The 15,310-nt window shown below is 41.4% G+C and overlaps 1 protein-coding gene across 1 annotated transcript in view; it reads right to left on the reverse strand.

The window, feature by feature from the left end:
• The window catches only part of UBR3 (ubiquitin protein ligase E3 component n-recognin 3), a 149,202-nt gene that overhangs the window by 36,785 nt on the left and 97,107 nt on the right, over nucleotides 1-15,310 (reverse strand). Inside the window, exons 27-29 of the mRNA XM_073646979.1 lie at nucleotides 6,808-6,918; nucleotides 5,202-5,402; nucleotides 1,130-1,266 (exon numbers count right to left, since the gene is read on the reverse strand). Coding sequence (XP_073503080.1) covers nucleotides 1,130-1,266; nucleotides 5,202-5,402; nucleotides 6,808-6,918 — 449 coding nt within the window. The remainder of the gene's footprint in view (nucleotides 1-1,129; nucleotides 1,267-5,201; nucleotides 5,403-6,807; nucleotides 6,919-15,310) is intronic.

A 15,310-nucleotide genomic window follows, 5' to 3' on the forward strand; every position in this document is an offset into this window, starting at 1 on the left:
AACACATGACCATAAAAATCTACTTTTTCACATACCTGAGGCCTTTTAGGCCCGTGTGCAAATAACATGGAATAACTCAAACAAAAATGACAAACTATATACCTGAGGAATACCTAGAGTTTCAAAATTCTAACTAAAGTAATCTTGCAGAAAATTGAAAACAATTAACAGGGCGGGCCTGCGAGGCCCCAGGTATGCGTTCTAGGGTTAACAACTATTCTCGTAGAGAGTGAACACGCACGTGTGCTCACGCATGCGCAAAGAGGTCAAGCATACGCAATCCTTCTCTACTCACACAGTAGACTGAGATCTGTGGCAGATTGTATTGGAGTAATAAACCAGTAATATTTTAATGCATATTTGTCCTTTCATATAAAACTTGTAGAACAGCATAATCTTTCTGTTGTCAGATCCCATAAAGGTAAAACTGCTTTGAATGCAGAAACCAGTCTAATACGTCCAGGAACTGTCTCAATTCTCATGCTCTGATTTAATTGGTCGATTATTCCTTATTAGCATTCTGCCAGCACTATAGGTGCAAGTACTTACTTTCCCTCACTTCTCAGCATGCGCTCTGCCTACCAAATGTTAAGCCTGTACTGAATTGAAATCTCTCTGTTATGTTGGTATTCATTTTGACAAACAGGAGAGCAGGAGCAGAGAAAGACAAAGTACCCATCTCACTTTATTTAATCCTTCTTAAGCCCGCCGTGAACATTCGATGGCGGTTGGCCAAACAATGGTTCAGTCGATAGTTTAGCCGATCGCTCCTGTGTTCTCTTCACCAGTGGTGGTGGCTCATCTCAAAACAATACAATCGTCAGTCCAAAATAAGACATCCCGAAACTAAGGTATATTCCCCCCTCAATAGTTCGGGGCTCACATATACCTTAGACTATCGGATGAACCTGTCGATCTCGGCGGATTGAGCACACATGAGTAATGTGCATGACCCAAAGAGGATTCCCAGAAATGTAACAAAGGAACAAAACCCAGTATTCCAGAATATATGTATTGATTGTTAGCAATCACAAGACTAATACAGACAGAAAGCAATAAACTCTTAACATTGTAAACCACACGTTTAGTGCTACGTAACTGTAGTACCGGTCTGCTGATGGACACTCACCGAGCAACAGAGTACATGAACAGAAAGTCATTGTCGGGGGAGCCGTGCGTCTTGCTGTAGTCGGTATACTTCTTTTGCGTCGCGCTCTTGATGTCTTTCATCACCGCCTCCATTTCTTTGCTTAAATTGGTTTCGGACTAAAAAGGCAAAGAACATAATGTGAGGCAGGGAGTCCTGAAAGTGGCAAACACAACATCAGTGAAGAGCCGCCATTTGTCAGCAGTTCCAATGAATCGACTAAATTAATAATGGGGGAAAAATGAAAAAAAGACGACTTGTCACCGTGAATTTGTCTATTAGGACCTAAAAGTGACGCATGTCCATCATTGCCCGTGTGCTTCTCTAAGGGCGAATTCACTTTCAAACTTTTTATTTTTTACTTTCTCTGAAAGGGGTTTGCAGAAAGCCAAGTGTTTGTCACTAAAAAAGAATGGAATCTCTGTTTTCATTGGAAGAATTTTCTCGAATTGGAGCCAAACTGCAGTTTTCGGCAAATGCCACTATACAAGAATGGAGCTGTGCTGTTCTGGCTCCGCTTACATCCGGCCACCGCCAGTGCTGAAAACAGCTGATCAGTGGGGGTGCCAGGTATCGGACCACAACCGATCTAATATAAGACAGGTCACCAATAGATATGAGCAAATTTGTTTAAGTAAAATTTAATTCTCCTTGAATTTTACAAAATTTCAGGTTCTCCAGGACTCAATTTTTTGCAATTCGCTCTGCACAAATTTAGCAAAATGGTGGACACCGTTGAACCAGATAAAAAGTTAAATAATAATGCAATCCACCATCCTGTCCAACACGCCTCTCCTTTTCGCATTAACCCTTTGCACCCATTCTCTTCTGCCAGCTTGACTCTGAGTAGAAGCATTCAGCGCAGGGTAGTCCTTAGACAGTACTGCGAGCCATGCTGTCATGATTTGCGTCCCTTGAGGCACTAACTAAGCCGCAGGTAACATGTCGTAATGGGATCACATGGCGGTGTTCGCTGCGACGGCACAGCCCAGAGTGATGTCAGGACTAGTCAGAGTGAAGCAGGCCAAAGAGGATGCGCTAGATGGGGAAGGGGGTGGAAGGGTGAAAATAAGGAGGCACACGGAGGATCTGACAGCGGAGCAGTGAAATTTTATTCTTATTTTTTACATCCTACGTAGATTATACTCTGAGGACGACCCCAGAGTATAATAAGGAATAGTCAATTTGCATAGAAAGACTTTGATGCAAACTGAATTTCCCTGTCAAGCTAAAGTGATTTGCTGAATTTGAATATCGACGGATTCACTCCTCTCTAGTCACCAAAATTATGCCCCGAGAGCCCCTTCAAAGAAACACTCCTCCCATCAAACTTTTCATCCTCTTAATATATTGCAGTCATCATATTATACAGCACTGTGTGCTTACAATTGCTCATTTTGCCTTTCTACCCAGCTAATTCTTCTCTTTTCTCTGCTCTAGCAAGTCTGACCCTGCATTTATCATTTCCCTCTTCTTCTCCTGACCCAGCTTCTCCCTCTTCCCCCTGCTATGCCAGGGACTTTTGCATTAACTTATGACTCATACAGGGAAAATTGACCTTCTGTGTCTACATAGAGCATAGAAGGATTCAGCTAGTCTGTTTTTAATCAAGTGATGTCATAGACCTAATGGAAAAGAGAAGAATTTATTGGGTAGAAAAGCAAAATAAGCAATTTTAAGTACAGTGTGCTATATGACTGTAAACCATTAAGGAGGATCACAACTTTTTTGGTAGGAGTGCTTCTTTAATAATTTGTAAATAATGCAGCACTAACTTTGAAATTAGTTCTTTAAAGCTGGCCAATTCTCCCAGCACAAACCGTAATCTCTATAATTTCTATGGGGCAATTCAGATATTTATAAACCGGGGGAAGAGGGGAAAGACGTCTGCTGGAATTCAACGTATATATCATCCTATGTTACCACTTTAACGAAATGTACATTAAGCTGCCCCAGAGGGACTTAACCGGCCAGATATTTGCCCAGTAGGTTTCTATTACCTTCCAACTTAAGACAGAAAGGTGAGGGGGAACGACTCGCTCCATAAAACCAGGAGACCAGCTGATATCTGCAATAATATACAGTACAGTCATCGCCGGAAGTGTTGGCGCCTTGAAATTGTTCTAGAAAAATTAAGTATTTCTCCCAGAAATTGTTGGCAGCCTCAACAATTGCACACTCTTTGGAATAAATAACTGCAATCAATCGCTTCCTATAACCATCAACAAGCTTCTTACACCTCTCAACTGGAATTTTGGACAATTCTTCTTACAAACTTCTCCAGGTCTCTCATATTTCAAGGACCCGTCTCCCAACATCAATTTTAAGATCTCTCCACAGGTGTTCAATGGGATTTAGATCCGAACTCATTGCTGCCACTTCAGAACTCTAACGCTTTGTTTCCATCCATTTCTGGGTGCTTCTTGAAGTATGTTTGGTCTTCGAGCAGGACAATAAACCCAAAGACCTAGGATGCAAACTCAGCTTTCTGACCCTGGGACTACAATGCAACCAAAATCCTTTGTTAATCTTCAGATGTCATGATGTGTTGCACACAGTTAAGGCATTCAGTGCCAGAGGCAGAAAAACCTCAAAACATATTTGAACCTCCACCATATTTGACTATAGGTACTATGTTCTTTTGTTTGTAGATGGACTTGTAACTTTGAGGAATTGAGAAAATTTTTTTTGAAAAATATCAACAATCTCAGTCAATTCTCTTCTCTTTGTTCTCTATGCTTAGTGTGGCGCACACAGACACACAATGCAAAGATTGAGTCAACTTCTCCCCTTTTTATCTGGTATTGGGTGTGTTTTTCATATTACCCACACCTGTTACTTGCCACAGGTGAGTTTGAATGGGCATCACATGCTCAAAACAAAGTTTACCCACATTTTTGGAAAGGTGACAACAATTTTGTCCTACCCATTTTTGGGGTTTGGTGTGAAATTATGTCCAATTTGCCTTTTTTTCTGTTTTTTTTGTGTTGTTTGTTTTGCGTAATACACGCAAAGAGAATAAACTTGTGTATAACAAAACGTGTAACTGCAATAATTTTCTGGGAAAAATACATCATTTTCTGGAAGAATTTCAAGGGTGCCAACGACATTCGCCATTACTGTATATGCTTATTCCTCCTAAAGGGCCACTGAAAAGAAAAAAAAACAACTATATGGTGCTACATCTATTGATTTGTACAGCACGATGTAGGGTTGTTGTTTTTTTTCTTTTTAATTAAAAGGCTTTCAGAGCCTGGCATGAATTTCCACACCCAGTCTGCCTGACTGCATCTTGCAGAATCCTGACTGTGTGCAATAAGTACACTGTTAGGATTGCGAGGGATTGGCTGCCGGAGCGGGTGACACGTGAGTATCAGGAAGAGAAGTGAGCTGGCATTTAACCTCATGAACTATGTAAATCTCGCTTGAGAAGTTACATGTTTACCGCTCCAGAGGGCAAAAAAATAAAACCGCAGAATCCTGATAGCATACATATTGTGCCATCAGGATTGGGGGAAGAATGACTGCAGAAACTCATTCCTGGCCAGTCCGTTCAAACTAAAACACATTTTAGTTGAATCTAACAATGGTTATATGTACGGTGACTGTTTCACATTGCTGAGCTATGCTTCTATCAGGAAATGTGAAGACTTTTCCAATATTGCCCAATGGCTAAACAGATGGGATTCAGCTCCCAGTGATTCTTAGAAATAGTTATGTCACTTCTGCAGTTAATGGGTCCACGCACTTGACATTGATGTGAATGATGACATAATCTGGTGGTAAATAGGTAAAAATAATGATTCTAGGCATGGAGTTTCCAGTCCTACAATATGGAGGGCTGGAATGAATAGATGATCTGTCATGGTCTGGGCAGAAAGGACGATGAGGATTGCAATCCCCTGGTTGCAGAACACAAGGGAATTTCATGAGATCGGCATACAGATGGATTTTTGCCTCTTCGTTAATAAGAATGATGGCGAGTGACGTATGGGGGGGATGAGGTGACGGAGTGGAAGTAACAAGGATATTTCGGCCTTACACTGATGCTTACTGGGAAAGTTCCCAGCTGCTCTTGAAGCTCCTCCACCTCTTTGATGAGCTCGCTCATGCTCTTGTTTCCGTGACTCTGCCAGGGGCTTCGCTCTGTATTATTTCCAGGAAAGCATGGAAGGACACTATTTGCAAATTGCCTGCAGAGAGGACATGTAAATTCGCCTTTGTCAACAGAAAAGCCCGGGAGGACCTGGTCATTCTGCGAAAACAGACACAACAGATACGGGTGAGCAGTTTAGGAATCAACTCATGCAATAATCTCAACAAAAAACTCAACTGACACAGACCTGTTCTTATAATCTATTAATAAGAAAGACTACAGATAATATTATCAGCAGCATTTACTGTTAAACAGAAAAATGCCTATTGTTAAAATAAAGTTTTTACATTAAACCACATTTTTAAGAATTTTTCATTATTTTTTATTGCCACTATTTTTTTAATGAAATCTTGCAGTTTAATAACAGGCTGATATTTTTTCTTAAGAAACCACGTCTCAGCAGTCTCATTACCATCACAAACAGGAGTACAATATAAGGCACCATTTATACATAGCTAACACACGACCCCCCTCCATTCACAAAAGGCAATGGTCACAGCTCACCTCCTCCTCCTCCTCCCTGCACAATTGCTTCTGCACAGATCACGCCTAGAAAATTCACTAATAGAAGTTGGTGAACATTTCCAGACTATTGCACCCTAAGTCTCCAGTAAATCCTTCCTCTAAAACCTTCTGAAGGGAAGGGGAACATGGCAACAGGTTTCTCATTCAAAACCAGCACCGCTGTTCTTGTACGTAAAATTTTCTGTCTTTTGCTCCTCTCCCCAGTATAACTTATACAGAGAACTCTGAATCCCACTGGGGAAGGAATATACATGAAAGAACACCAGGGGGCAGATCCGGAATTTGTGCATTTCATTGAAATGGATGATGCCCCCTACATCATCTGCACTGGCCGTACGAATCTTGCAATTGCCCCGTTGATCAGAAGACTGGCGCATGCGCAAAATCAATTCTCTCCAGCGCATGTGCTGATTATCTGATTAACTGCGCCAGCACTAGATCTGTACAGCGGTGTGGATGATGTAGGACGTAAGCCACTTCATTTACAAAAAGTAGTAAGAAAATGCTAGAATAAAACAACACAGATCTACCCATCCTGCAATCATATAGAGTTAAAGCACCACGCCAGTATTTTTTTTTTTATTCCTCCATCCACGAGCCATTAGTAACGTATGTTCAGTTTCTGCATTAAAATATTTACCCATTGCCATTTTAAAGAAATACATAGTGGAAACTTAAAAAAATATATAAAAATACCTTAAGAAATCAACATAGAACTTAAAACATAGAAGTTTATTTATTAACCACAAAAATGGCACATCTGCTGACCTACTCCTAAGGCAAGAGAAAAATTCTAGTTCCGAGGAGTCATTTGGGGGGTTGCTCCGGAGAAAAGGCATCGTCGTCTTATTCACTTTAACGGAGAAGTGTTACAAATGTTTGCAGGTTTCTATTCCGACAGCAAACGGCGGTCTGGAAAATGGGTAGAACCGAAGCTTATGTATAGTAAAAGCTTATAAAAAATGTTTAAAAAACTTACTCGCAATGACTCCATGTAGGATTTATGGCAGTCTATATGGAGCGTGTGGCCACACGTTTGTACGTATACTCCTCCTTCCCAACCAATCGATACAGACTGAAGACAGGAGCTCTGGATATACGAGAAAAAAATAAGGGATGGAGTTAATTATCACCATTGAATTCAGGTAATGCAAGAAGAAAGCAATTCTTGGTGCTGCCTGCTTTAGAATATACATTGTGGAAAAACACCTTAAGTAATGCATCTAAATTAATATAGGGGGTCTCTTTAGGGGCCATCATACAGTAGCCGAGATTGGATAGCAGATATAAGCGCAGTTTTATTTGGAGGAACCAGTATACCCGTGCATTACAAGGACAGCCCATAAGTTTAAAAAATAGAATAGTAATGCATCATTTCCCCTGTGGGGGAGCTATAGGGATGTTGCACACTTGCTGCAGGATTCTACAACAGATCATACAGCTGATATAACTGGTCATATAGGGTTAGAGACCTGATATTATAAAAGGATGCTCCAATAAAATCAATAAATTACATCACTCTTGCATCATATGTTTGTAGGAGACAGACTGACAGATACACTCGAGAAATGGAGACCGTTCTGACCCTCCCATACAATCTAGAAAGCAGCAAGAACGAATCAACCAGGAGCAGCATGGCAGTAATGTCTGCGGTTTGCACATCAGCCAAGCTGTGGGAGGTTTGACGATTTCCGCATTTATTTCAGAATACAGTTATTTTGGGGGAGGTTTCATCCAATCAGTATTTCAATATCAAGACAAAAACTAAACTGGATGAGATTTCATCATTAGTCATTGTGCACGGATGATATAAAGGTGTACGTCCTCCGCAATCGTCCAGCAAGTACCGAACAGCAGAGTCTAAGAAACTTACAGACTGTCAAATGGCTAAATAAAAAAAAAACAAAGATGGTAGAAAAGGTAAAAAAAAATATTGGTTTGATGAAATAATAGTATCAATAATAAAAATTGCACTCAAAAAGGATCATCTGATTGAACGATCTGACGCGCTCCAGCATTCGCTGCCTCCACCCCATTATTTACCAGGCACAGCGCCATACGTCTCATAGTGGCTGTATCTAGTATTACAGCTCAGTCTTTTTTATGCAGCCACTCTGAAACGTATGGAGTGCCTGCTAAACAATGATGGATAAGGAAGGGATCCCCAAAGATCTGTTAGTGATGGCTTATTCTAAGGAAATGTTGTCAGTATTAAAGTGTTGGAAAACCCCTTTAAATAGGAGTAGCGCTCTATCAGGTGGACTTATTACAGCCGTATATTACATGGTCATACATTAATCAGAATGTAACCGGATAATAACAATTTTTCCCCGGTTAGGATATGTGCACACATTCAGGAATTGAATCAGAAATTTCCTGAGCGTTTTTGCCTATCCCTGGCAGAAAAAAATGCATGCGGATTTCCATGCGTTTTTGACGGGTTTCTGGAAGAGTTTTTGAGCATCAATGAATGATTTTTGAAGCTAAATAAAGTTGGTGGGACATTGCTTAAGCCCTTGGATTACCATAAGAACTGGGGCGAGTATATTGGTTCATTTAAATTATTAAAAAATGGGTCTGTTATATTTCAAATAAAGTGCTTACATTGTGTCTGTGTGTTTCTTTACTTTGTTTGGTCATGAAAAGGTCTGATTAACACCCTTGACATCACCAAACAAAAGAGCTGGGCGTCAGCTAGTCCCATTCACCCAATCTTCATTAGCATTTCTATTCATGTAATTTATGCAACTGCTGTGAGCTGTTTTTTTTTAGCCTGGGAAGGTGCCACTAGGCAAACATTTCCCTGGCCATTAAATAACATCTTACATCTGGTTCGTTAGCCCCTATGTTTCCCCAATCAGCACTCAGCAGCGCTTTGGACACAACATATTTATGTTCTAATGCCGCACTTTTGTTGTCGGTACATGTGAATCCACTGCATATAAGGACACTTCAATCGGTCAAAATCTGCAGTGGAGACTAGCATGTCCGCTACAGAAATTGACATGCTGCGGGTGAGTTTGGGTACGTGGCCACGATCAGGAGTCGCTGCAGGTTTGACGCTGCGTGTATATACAGCGTAAAGCCCGAAGCGTCCAAATGTTACAGCATAGTGGATGGGATCTCTAGAAATCCTACATCTACTATCCGTGCATCAGAGGCAGCGAATCACCCGTGGACACTGACATGCGGCGCGTCTTTCAGGACCGCAGCATGTCAAATTCTCTTGAGGAGTCGCCAGTCTCCACAACATAAATTTGACCACTAGAATGTATTGAATGCGGTAAATCCGCATGGTTCAGTGAACACATGTGGATTTACCTGCGTTCAATAGAATACAATGTTTTGGACGCGGCAAAAATTTGCGTCCAAAGCGCTGCTACATCTGAATTATGGGCACGAAGCCTAAAATGAAAAAAAAAATGGTGTGGGCTTCCGCGTCATTTTAATAACCAGCAGAGGGAAAGCCGACCGCTAGGGGCTGATATTAGAAGGAGCCATTAGCCAAAAATGTTCCCTGGCTATTAATATCAGCCCACAGCTGTTTGTTTAGCCTTTACTGGCTGGGATTACAGGGGGACTGCAGAAAAAAATTGACATAGGGTCCCCCTCTAAAATCTAGCAAGCAAAGGCTAAACTAGACAGCTGCGGGCTCCAAGGAAGGGACCATGGACATTAGCCCCCTCCGCGGCTATTAATATCACCCCTCATCAGTCCCAGAAATAGCGCATCCATAAGATGCGCCAAATCTGGTGCTTAGCCTCGCTCTTCCCACTGCTCTGTAGCGATGGCAAGTGGGGTAATGGGGTTGGGGTTCACGTCAGCCTTGTATTGGCGGCTGACGTGAAGCTCAAGTTAGCAATGGAGGGCGTCTAAAACACCCCCGTTATTAACCGCGTGGTTAAAAGGTTGCTACTTTTTCAATGAAAGACACGGCCAGAATAAAGTATTTTAATGAAATAAACACACACGGTTCTTCAATTTTTTTTTATTACCCGCCTCCGCAAAGCCTTTGATCTCCTGAAAAAAAAAACGTAAAAAAACAAACAATATTCCTCATTTGTTCGCCGTCAATGACGTAGTCTACGATCACGACTGTCCCACGACAATCCGGATCATTTCTACAGCTGTGACATCAGAAATTACTGATGTCACAGCTGTAGAATACAGCACTGTATACTGCCAGGGGTGTAAAATCACTCCCTGTCAGTGTACATGCTGCAGGGGGTCACTGGGGTTCATCAGCTGAAGATCAGCTCATGAGCCCTGGTGAGCTAGAGACCTTGGGAACATTCTTGTGAATGAGACCGATCAGCTGATTACTGGCTTCAGGAATCAGGTGATTGTCACGAAACCATCAGCTGATTGCTGCCGGCACTGATCACCTGATGGTTACACAACCGCAGGTCCTGGAAGTACACTTGCTGTACATGGCAGACCTATTACCAATCAGTTTTAATGCGTTTCCGCCGCAGTTTTTCGCATTAAAACCGCACCGTGTGAACTCAGCCTGACAATTTAAAGGGGATTTGTCTGCAGGTTTTTGCTATGTAATTAGAAAGCACCGTGATGTGGGGCAGCGACCCTGATCCGAGCAATCAACATTTTATTTTATTTTTTAAAGGTGTTGTCCAGCCATGCTTGCTACTGCATCGGAGCGGAGCGGTATTGATGACATCGTATATATTATTATTATTTATTATTATAGCGCCATTTATTCCATGACGCTTTACATGTGATAGGGGTATACATAGCAAAAACATTTACATAGTCTTAACAAAACGAGTCAGCGACTGGTACAGGAGGAGCGAGGACCCTGCCCGCGAGGGCTCACAGTCTACAAGTATATACAATTAAAGTTGACTTCTGTAAAAAAAGAAACTAATTTCTACCAGTGTCTGCCTATAGAAAATGTCCTCCCTACAAGTCTGGTCTGGAGCATGGAGCAATCAGAACCTGAATCCCCTTCATCCAGCGCTGGTCACTGTAGTTCACCAATTAATTATATAGATTAGATAATTAGATAAGCCCCACAGCATGAAGTCAGCTTTCACTAACAAAATCAAATACATAAAGTCCATGGACAATGGAAGCCATCACAGCAAACCCGTAAAACTTGACCTGAGGCCGCACATTTTAATGCCCTGAATTGCATTCTAGCGATCAATAAGTGGCCAGACCGGCTCATAGGAGATTTTGGCCACGTTAATCACACCCCGGCAATTCCATTTGTCACACACAGAAGAATACATCTGAAGAACAAATGATCCATATCCTTCTGACAGTAAAGGATAAACTGGACTTTAAAAAGCCTCAGTTATCTCCTGGAGGACAGACGGTGCAAAGCGAGCACAGCCGGCGTAACCGCTCAGAGTGGCCGTATACATGTAACCCCATCCTGTAAAGTTACTCAGTAACACATATACATGCACCATATACACACACATATATTTATATACACCCCCCCCTCAAAGTGCGTGTGTATATGTGTATATATATATATATACATACATACACACACACACATATATATATATGAATGAATATATACACACATATATTTATATACACCCCCCCAAAGTGTGTGTGTATATATATATATATATATATATATATATATATATATATATATATATATATAAATATATACACACATATATTCTATTATATATATACACACACATATGCACACACACATTATATATATATATATATATATATATATATATATATATATATATATATATATATATATATATATATATATATATATATATATATATATATACACATACATACATACATACATACACACATACATACATACATACATACATACACACACACACACACACACAGTACAGACCAAAAGTTTGGACACACCTTCTCATTTAAAGATTTTTCTGTATTTTCATGACTATGAATATTGTACATTCACACTGAAGGCATCAAAACTATGAATTAACACATGTGGAATTATATACTGAACAAAAAAGTGTGAAACAACTGAAAATATGTCTTATGTTCTAGGTTCTTCAAAGTAGCCACCTTTTGCTTTGATGACTGCTTTGCACACTCTTGGCATTCTCTTGATGAGCTTCAAGAGGTAGTCACCGGAAATGATCTTCCAACAATCTTGAAGGAGTTCCCAGAGATGCTTAGCACTTGTTGGCCCTTTAGCCTTCACTCTGCGGTCCAGCTCACCCCAAACCATCTCGATTGGGTTCAGGTCTGGTGACTGTGGAGGCCAGGTCATCTGGCGTAGCACCCCATCACTCTCCTTCTTGGTCAAATAACCCTTACGCAGCCTGGAGGTGTGTTTGGGGTCATTGTCCTGTTGAAAAATAAATGATGGTCCAACTAAACGCAAACCGGATGGAATAGCATGCCGCTGCAAGATGCTGTGGTAGCCATGCTGGTTCAGTATGCCTTCAATTTTGAATAAATCGCCAACAGTGTCACCAGCAAAGCACCCCCACACCATCACACCTCCTCCTCCATGCTTCACGGTGGGAACCAGGCATGTAGAGTCCATCCGTTCACCTTTTCTGCGTCGCACAAAGACACGGTGGTTGGAACCAAAGATCTCAAATTTGGACTCATCAGACCAAAGCACAGATTTCCACTGGTCTAATGTCCATTCCTTGTGTTCTTTAGCCCAAACAAGTCTCTTCTGCTTGTTGCCTGTCCTTAGCAGTGGTTTCCTAGCAGCTATTTTACCATGAAGGCCTGCAGCACAAAGTCTCCTCTTAACAGTTGTTGTAGAGATGTGTCTGCTGCTAGAACTCTGTGTGGCATTGACCTGGTCTCTAATCTGAGCTGCTGTTAACCTGCGATTTCTGAGGCTGGTGACTCGGATAAACTTATCCTCAGAAGCAGAGGTGACTCTTGGTCTTCCTTTCCTGGGGCGGTCCTCATGTGAGCCAGTTTCTTTGTAGCGCTTGATGGTTTTTGCAACTGCACCTGGGGGCACTTTCAAAGTTTTCCCAATTTTTCGGACTGACTGACCTTCATTTCTTAAAGTAATGATGGCCACTCGTTTTTCTTTACTCAGCTGCTTTTTTCTTGCCATAATACAAATTCTAACAGTCTATTCAGTAGGACTATCAGCTGTGTATCCACCAGACTTCTGCACAACACAACTGATGGTCCCAACCCCATTTATAAGGCAAGAAATCCCACTTATTAAACCTGACAGGGCACACCTGTGAAGTGAAAACCATTTCCGGTGACTACCTCTTGAAGCTCATCAAGAGAATGCCAAGAGTGTGCAAAGCAGTCATCAAAGCAAAAGGTGGCTACTTTGAAGAACCTAGAATATAAGACATATTTTCAGTTGTTTCACACTTTTTTGTTAAGTATATAATTCCACATGTGTTAATTCATACTTTTGATGCCTTCAGTGTGAATGTACAGTTTTCATAGTCATGAAAATACAGAAAAATTTTTAAATGAGAAGGTGTGTCCAAACTTTTGGTCTGTACTGTATATATATGTAACACTGTTAGTAATTCCACAGTAGAATGCCAAAATGGCAGCTTAAATCGCATCTGTCACCAGATTTCACAATACACGCTGCATTCATTATTACGTGAAACCCTCTCTTTGATGCTGAATCTTCACCCACCATGTCGGATTGATGGCTTCTTAGTGCTGCTGAATCTCTGCTCACATAGCCTGACTGCCAAGCTCCTCAGTGTCCCTCCTACCTGCTGCCACTTAATCTATGTCCCCCCAAGCAAGAACAAGCTTCTTTGTGGCCCTCCTCCTTGCTGCTGAATCCTCCTTCCATTGCTCCTCAGTGATCCACCTCTAATGGCTTAAAGGGTTTTTTCAGCATTAGGCTACTAGTCTGCAGTCATGTGACTGCAGACTTGTGAATTCTCCGGTACTGGGAACGGCAGGTGTGTGACCGTATGTGATTTGCATACATGTAGTCACATACTGACTAGACATGCGTGGCCTCACTCAATGCACGTGTACTGAGCGAAGCTGGACACAGTCTAGTCTGAATGTGGCGGGAAATACGTAAATCACAAACTTGCAGTCACCCATCCGCTCCCGGTGCAGTCTTGTAGCTTAAGCCCGGACAACCCCTTTAAGGATATGCTTGGTGTCTTTTGGAAAAGTTCTTGACAATAAAAGGTATTTAAAAATCACCCTATGCATCTATAATAATGTGAAAAATATGGACGGCAATTTGGATCTAAATGATCCCTATGATGACACTTCCACAAACAACACAGTATTTTACTATGTGGCTTTCAAGGATCCTATTTTACAAACTCCTTGCAATAATATATGGAATAAACAAAGGATACAGCCAAGAAAATGCAAATTCTCATCTGCCCCTGATCGATCCATGAATCCATCCTATGGTCCGTACACGTATAGGATCAATATTGGGCATTAGTAACCTTATATAATCTTCCACCAACTGAAACTAATTTTCCGGCAGTGTTAACAGTCATCATACAAGGTGTTGTACCAAAATCTGTTCTTGACCACATCTAGCGGATGAGAGACTAATTGCTCAGAGTATCACACTCATAAATCTCAGAGCACCTCTACGTATGTTCAGCCGGTGATGGATGGCCGTACAGAGCCTAAAGCGACAGATCTCTTGAAATGAAACAGATGGGGAAAAACTAGCAAACTGCCTCTCATTGAGCGTGTCAGGGGTGTTCGACTAACGCGGTGGTAGGGAGAAAGGAGGAGTGGGACTAAGAAACAATGAGAACAGTAAGCAAAAAAGGAAAAAATTAAAAGGGGTTGACTCATCAACGCAAGCCTTAGTCAAGCTGGTGCTGGTCATCACGTTTCTGGCAATCGCCAGACTAGGAATGGAGCAGCGTTCGAGCATGCACACTGCCATTCCATTCATTCTCTATGTGGGTGCTGGAGATCATCGGTTTTTAGTAATCCCATAAAAAATTAAGTCCCGTGTATTTAAAACCGTGGGGAACTTTATAGTTCAATCCTCACTGATCTAGTAGTCAACACCTATGCCCTATAGGTTTGTGATAACAATCTTGCTGGAGGCCCTTCACTTTAAAGGGAATCTGTCAGGAGTTTTTTTTTATGTAATCTGATGTCAGAGATCCTGAGTCTAATGATGTATCACTTACCGTATATACTCGAATATAAGTCGACCCGAATATAAGCAGAGGCACCTAACCACATTTACCACAAAAAAACTGTGAAAACTTATTGACTCGAGTATAAGCCTAGGGTGGGAAATGCAGCAGCTACCGATTTATAGTAGGACTCCACCACCATAATCAGATGGTAAATGTAAGTCTGTGTATTGGGAAAATAATTAGCAACATGTCCTGATGGCCAAGTATCCAAGGAATATGATGCCCGATGTCAAAATAAGGGATAATTCTAGCCTAGCACTAGCATTTAAAGCACTTTCCTACGATGACACTTTTATAAGTGTCTGACCATGCTTTCCTTTTTTGTAGACTGGAATACAAGCC

The sequence above is a fragment of the Phyllobates terribilis genome, unplaced genomic scaffold (assembly GCF_046119375.1).
Source record: "Phyllobates terribilis strain yellow unplaced genomic scaffold, ASM4611937v1 Scaffold_9__5_contigs__length_417890890, whole genome shotgun sequence".
Taxonomy (NCBI): Eukaryota; Metazoa; Chordata; class Amphibia; order Anura; family Dendrobatidae; genus Phyllobates; species Phyllobates terribilis.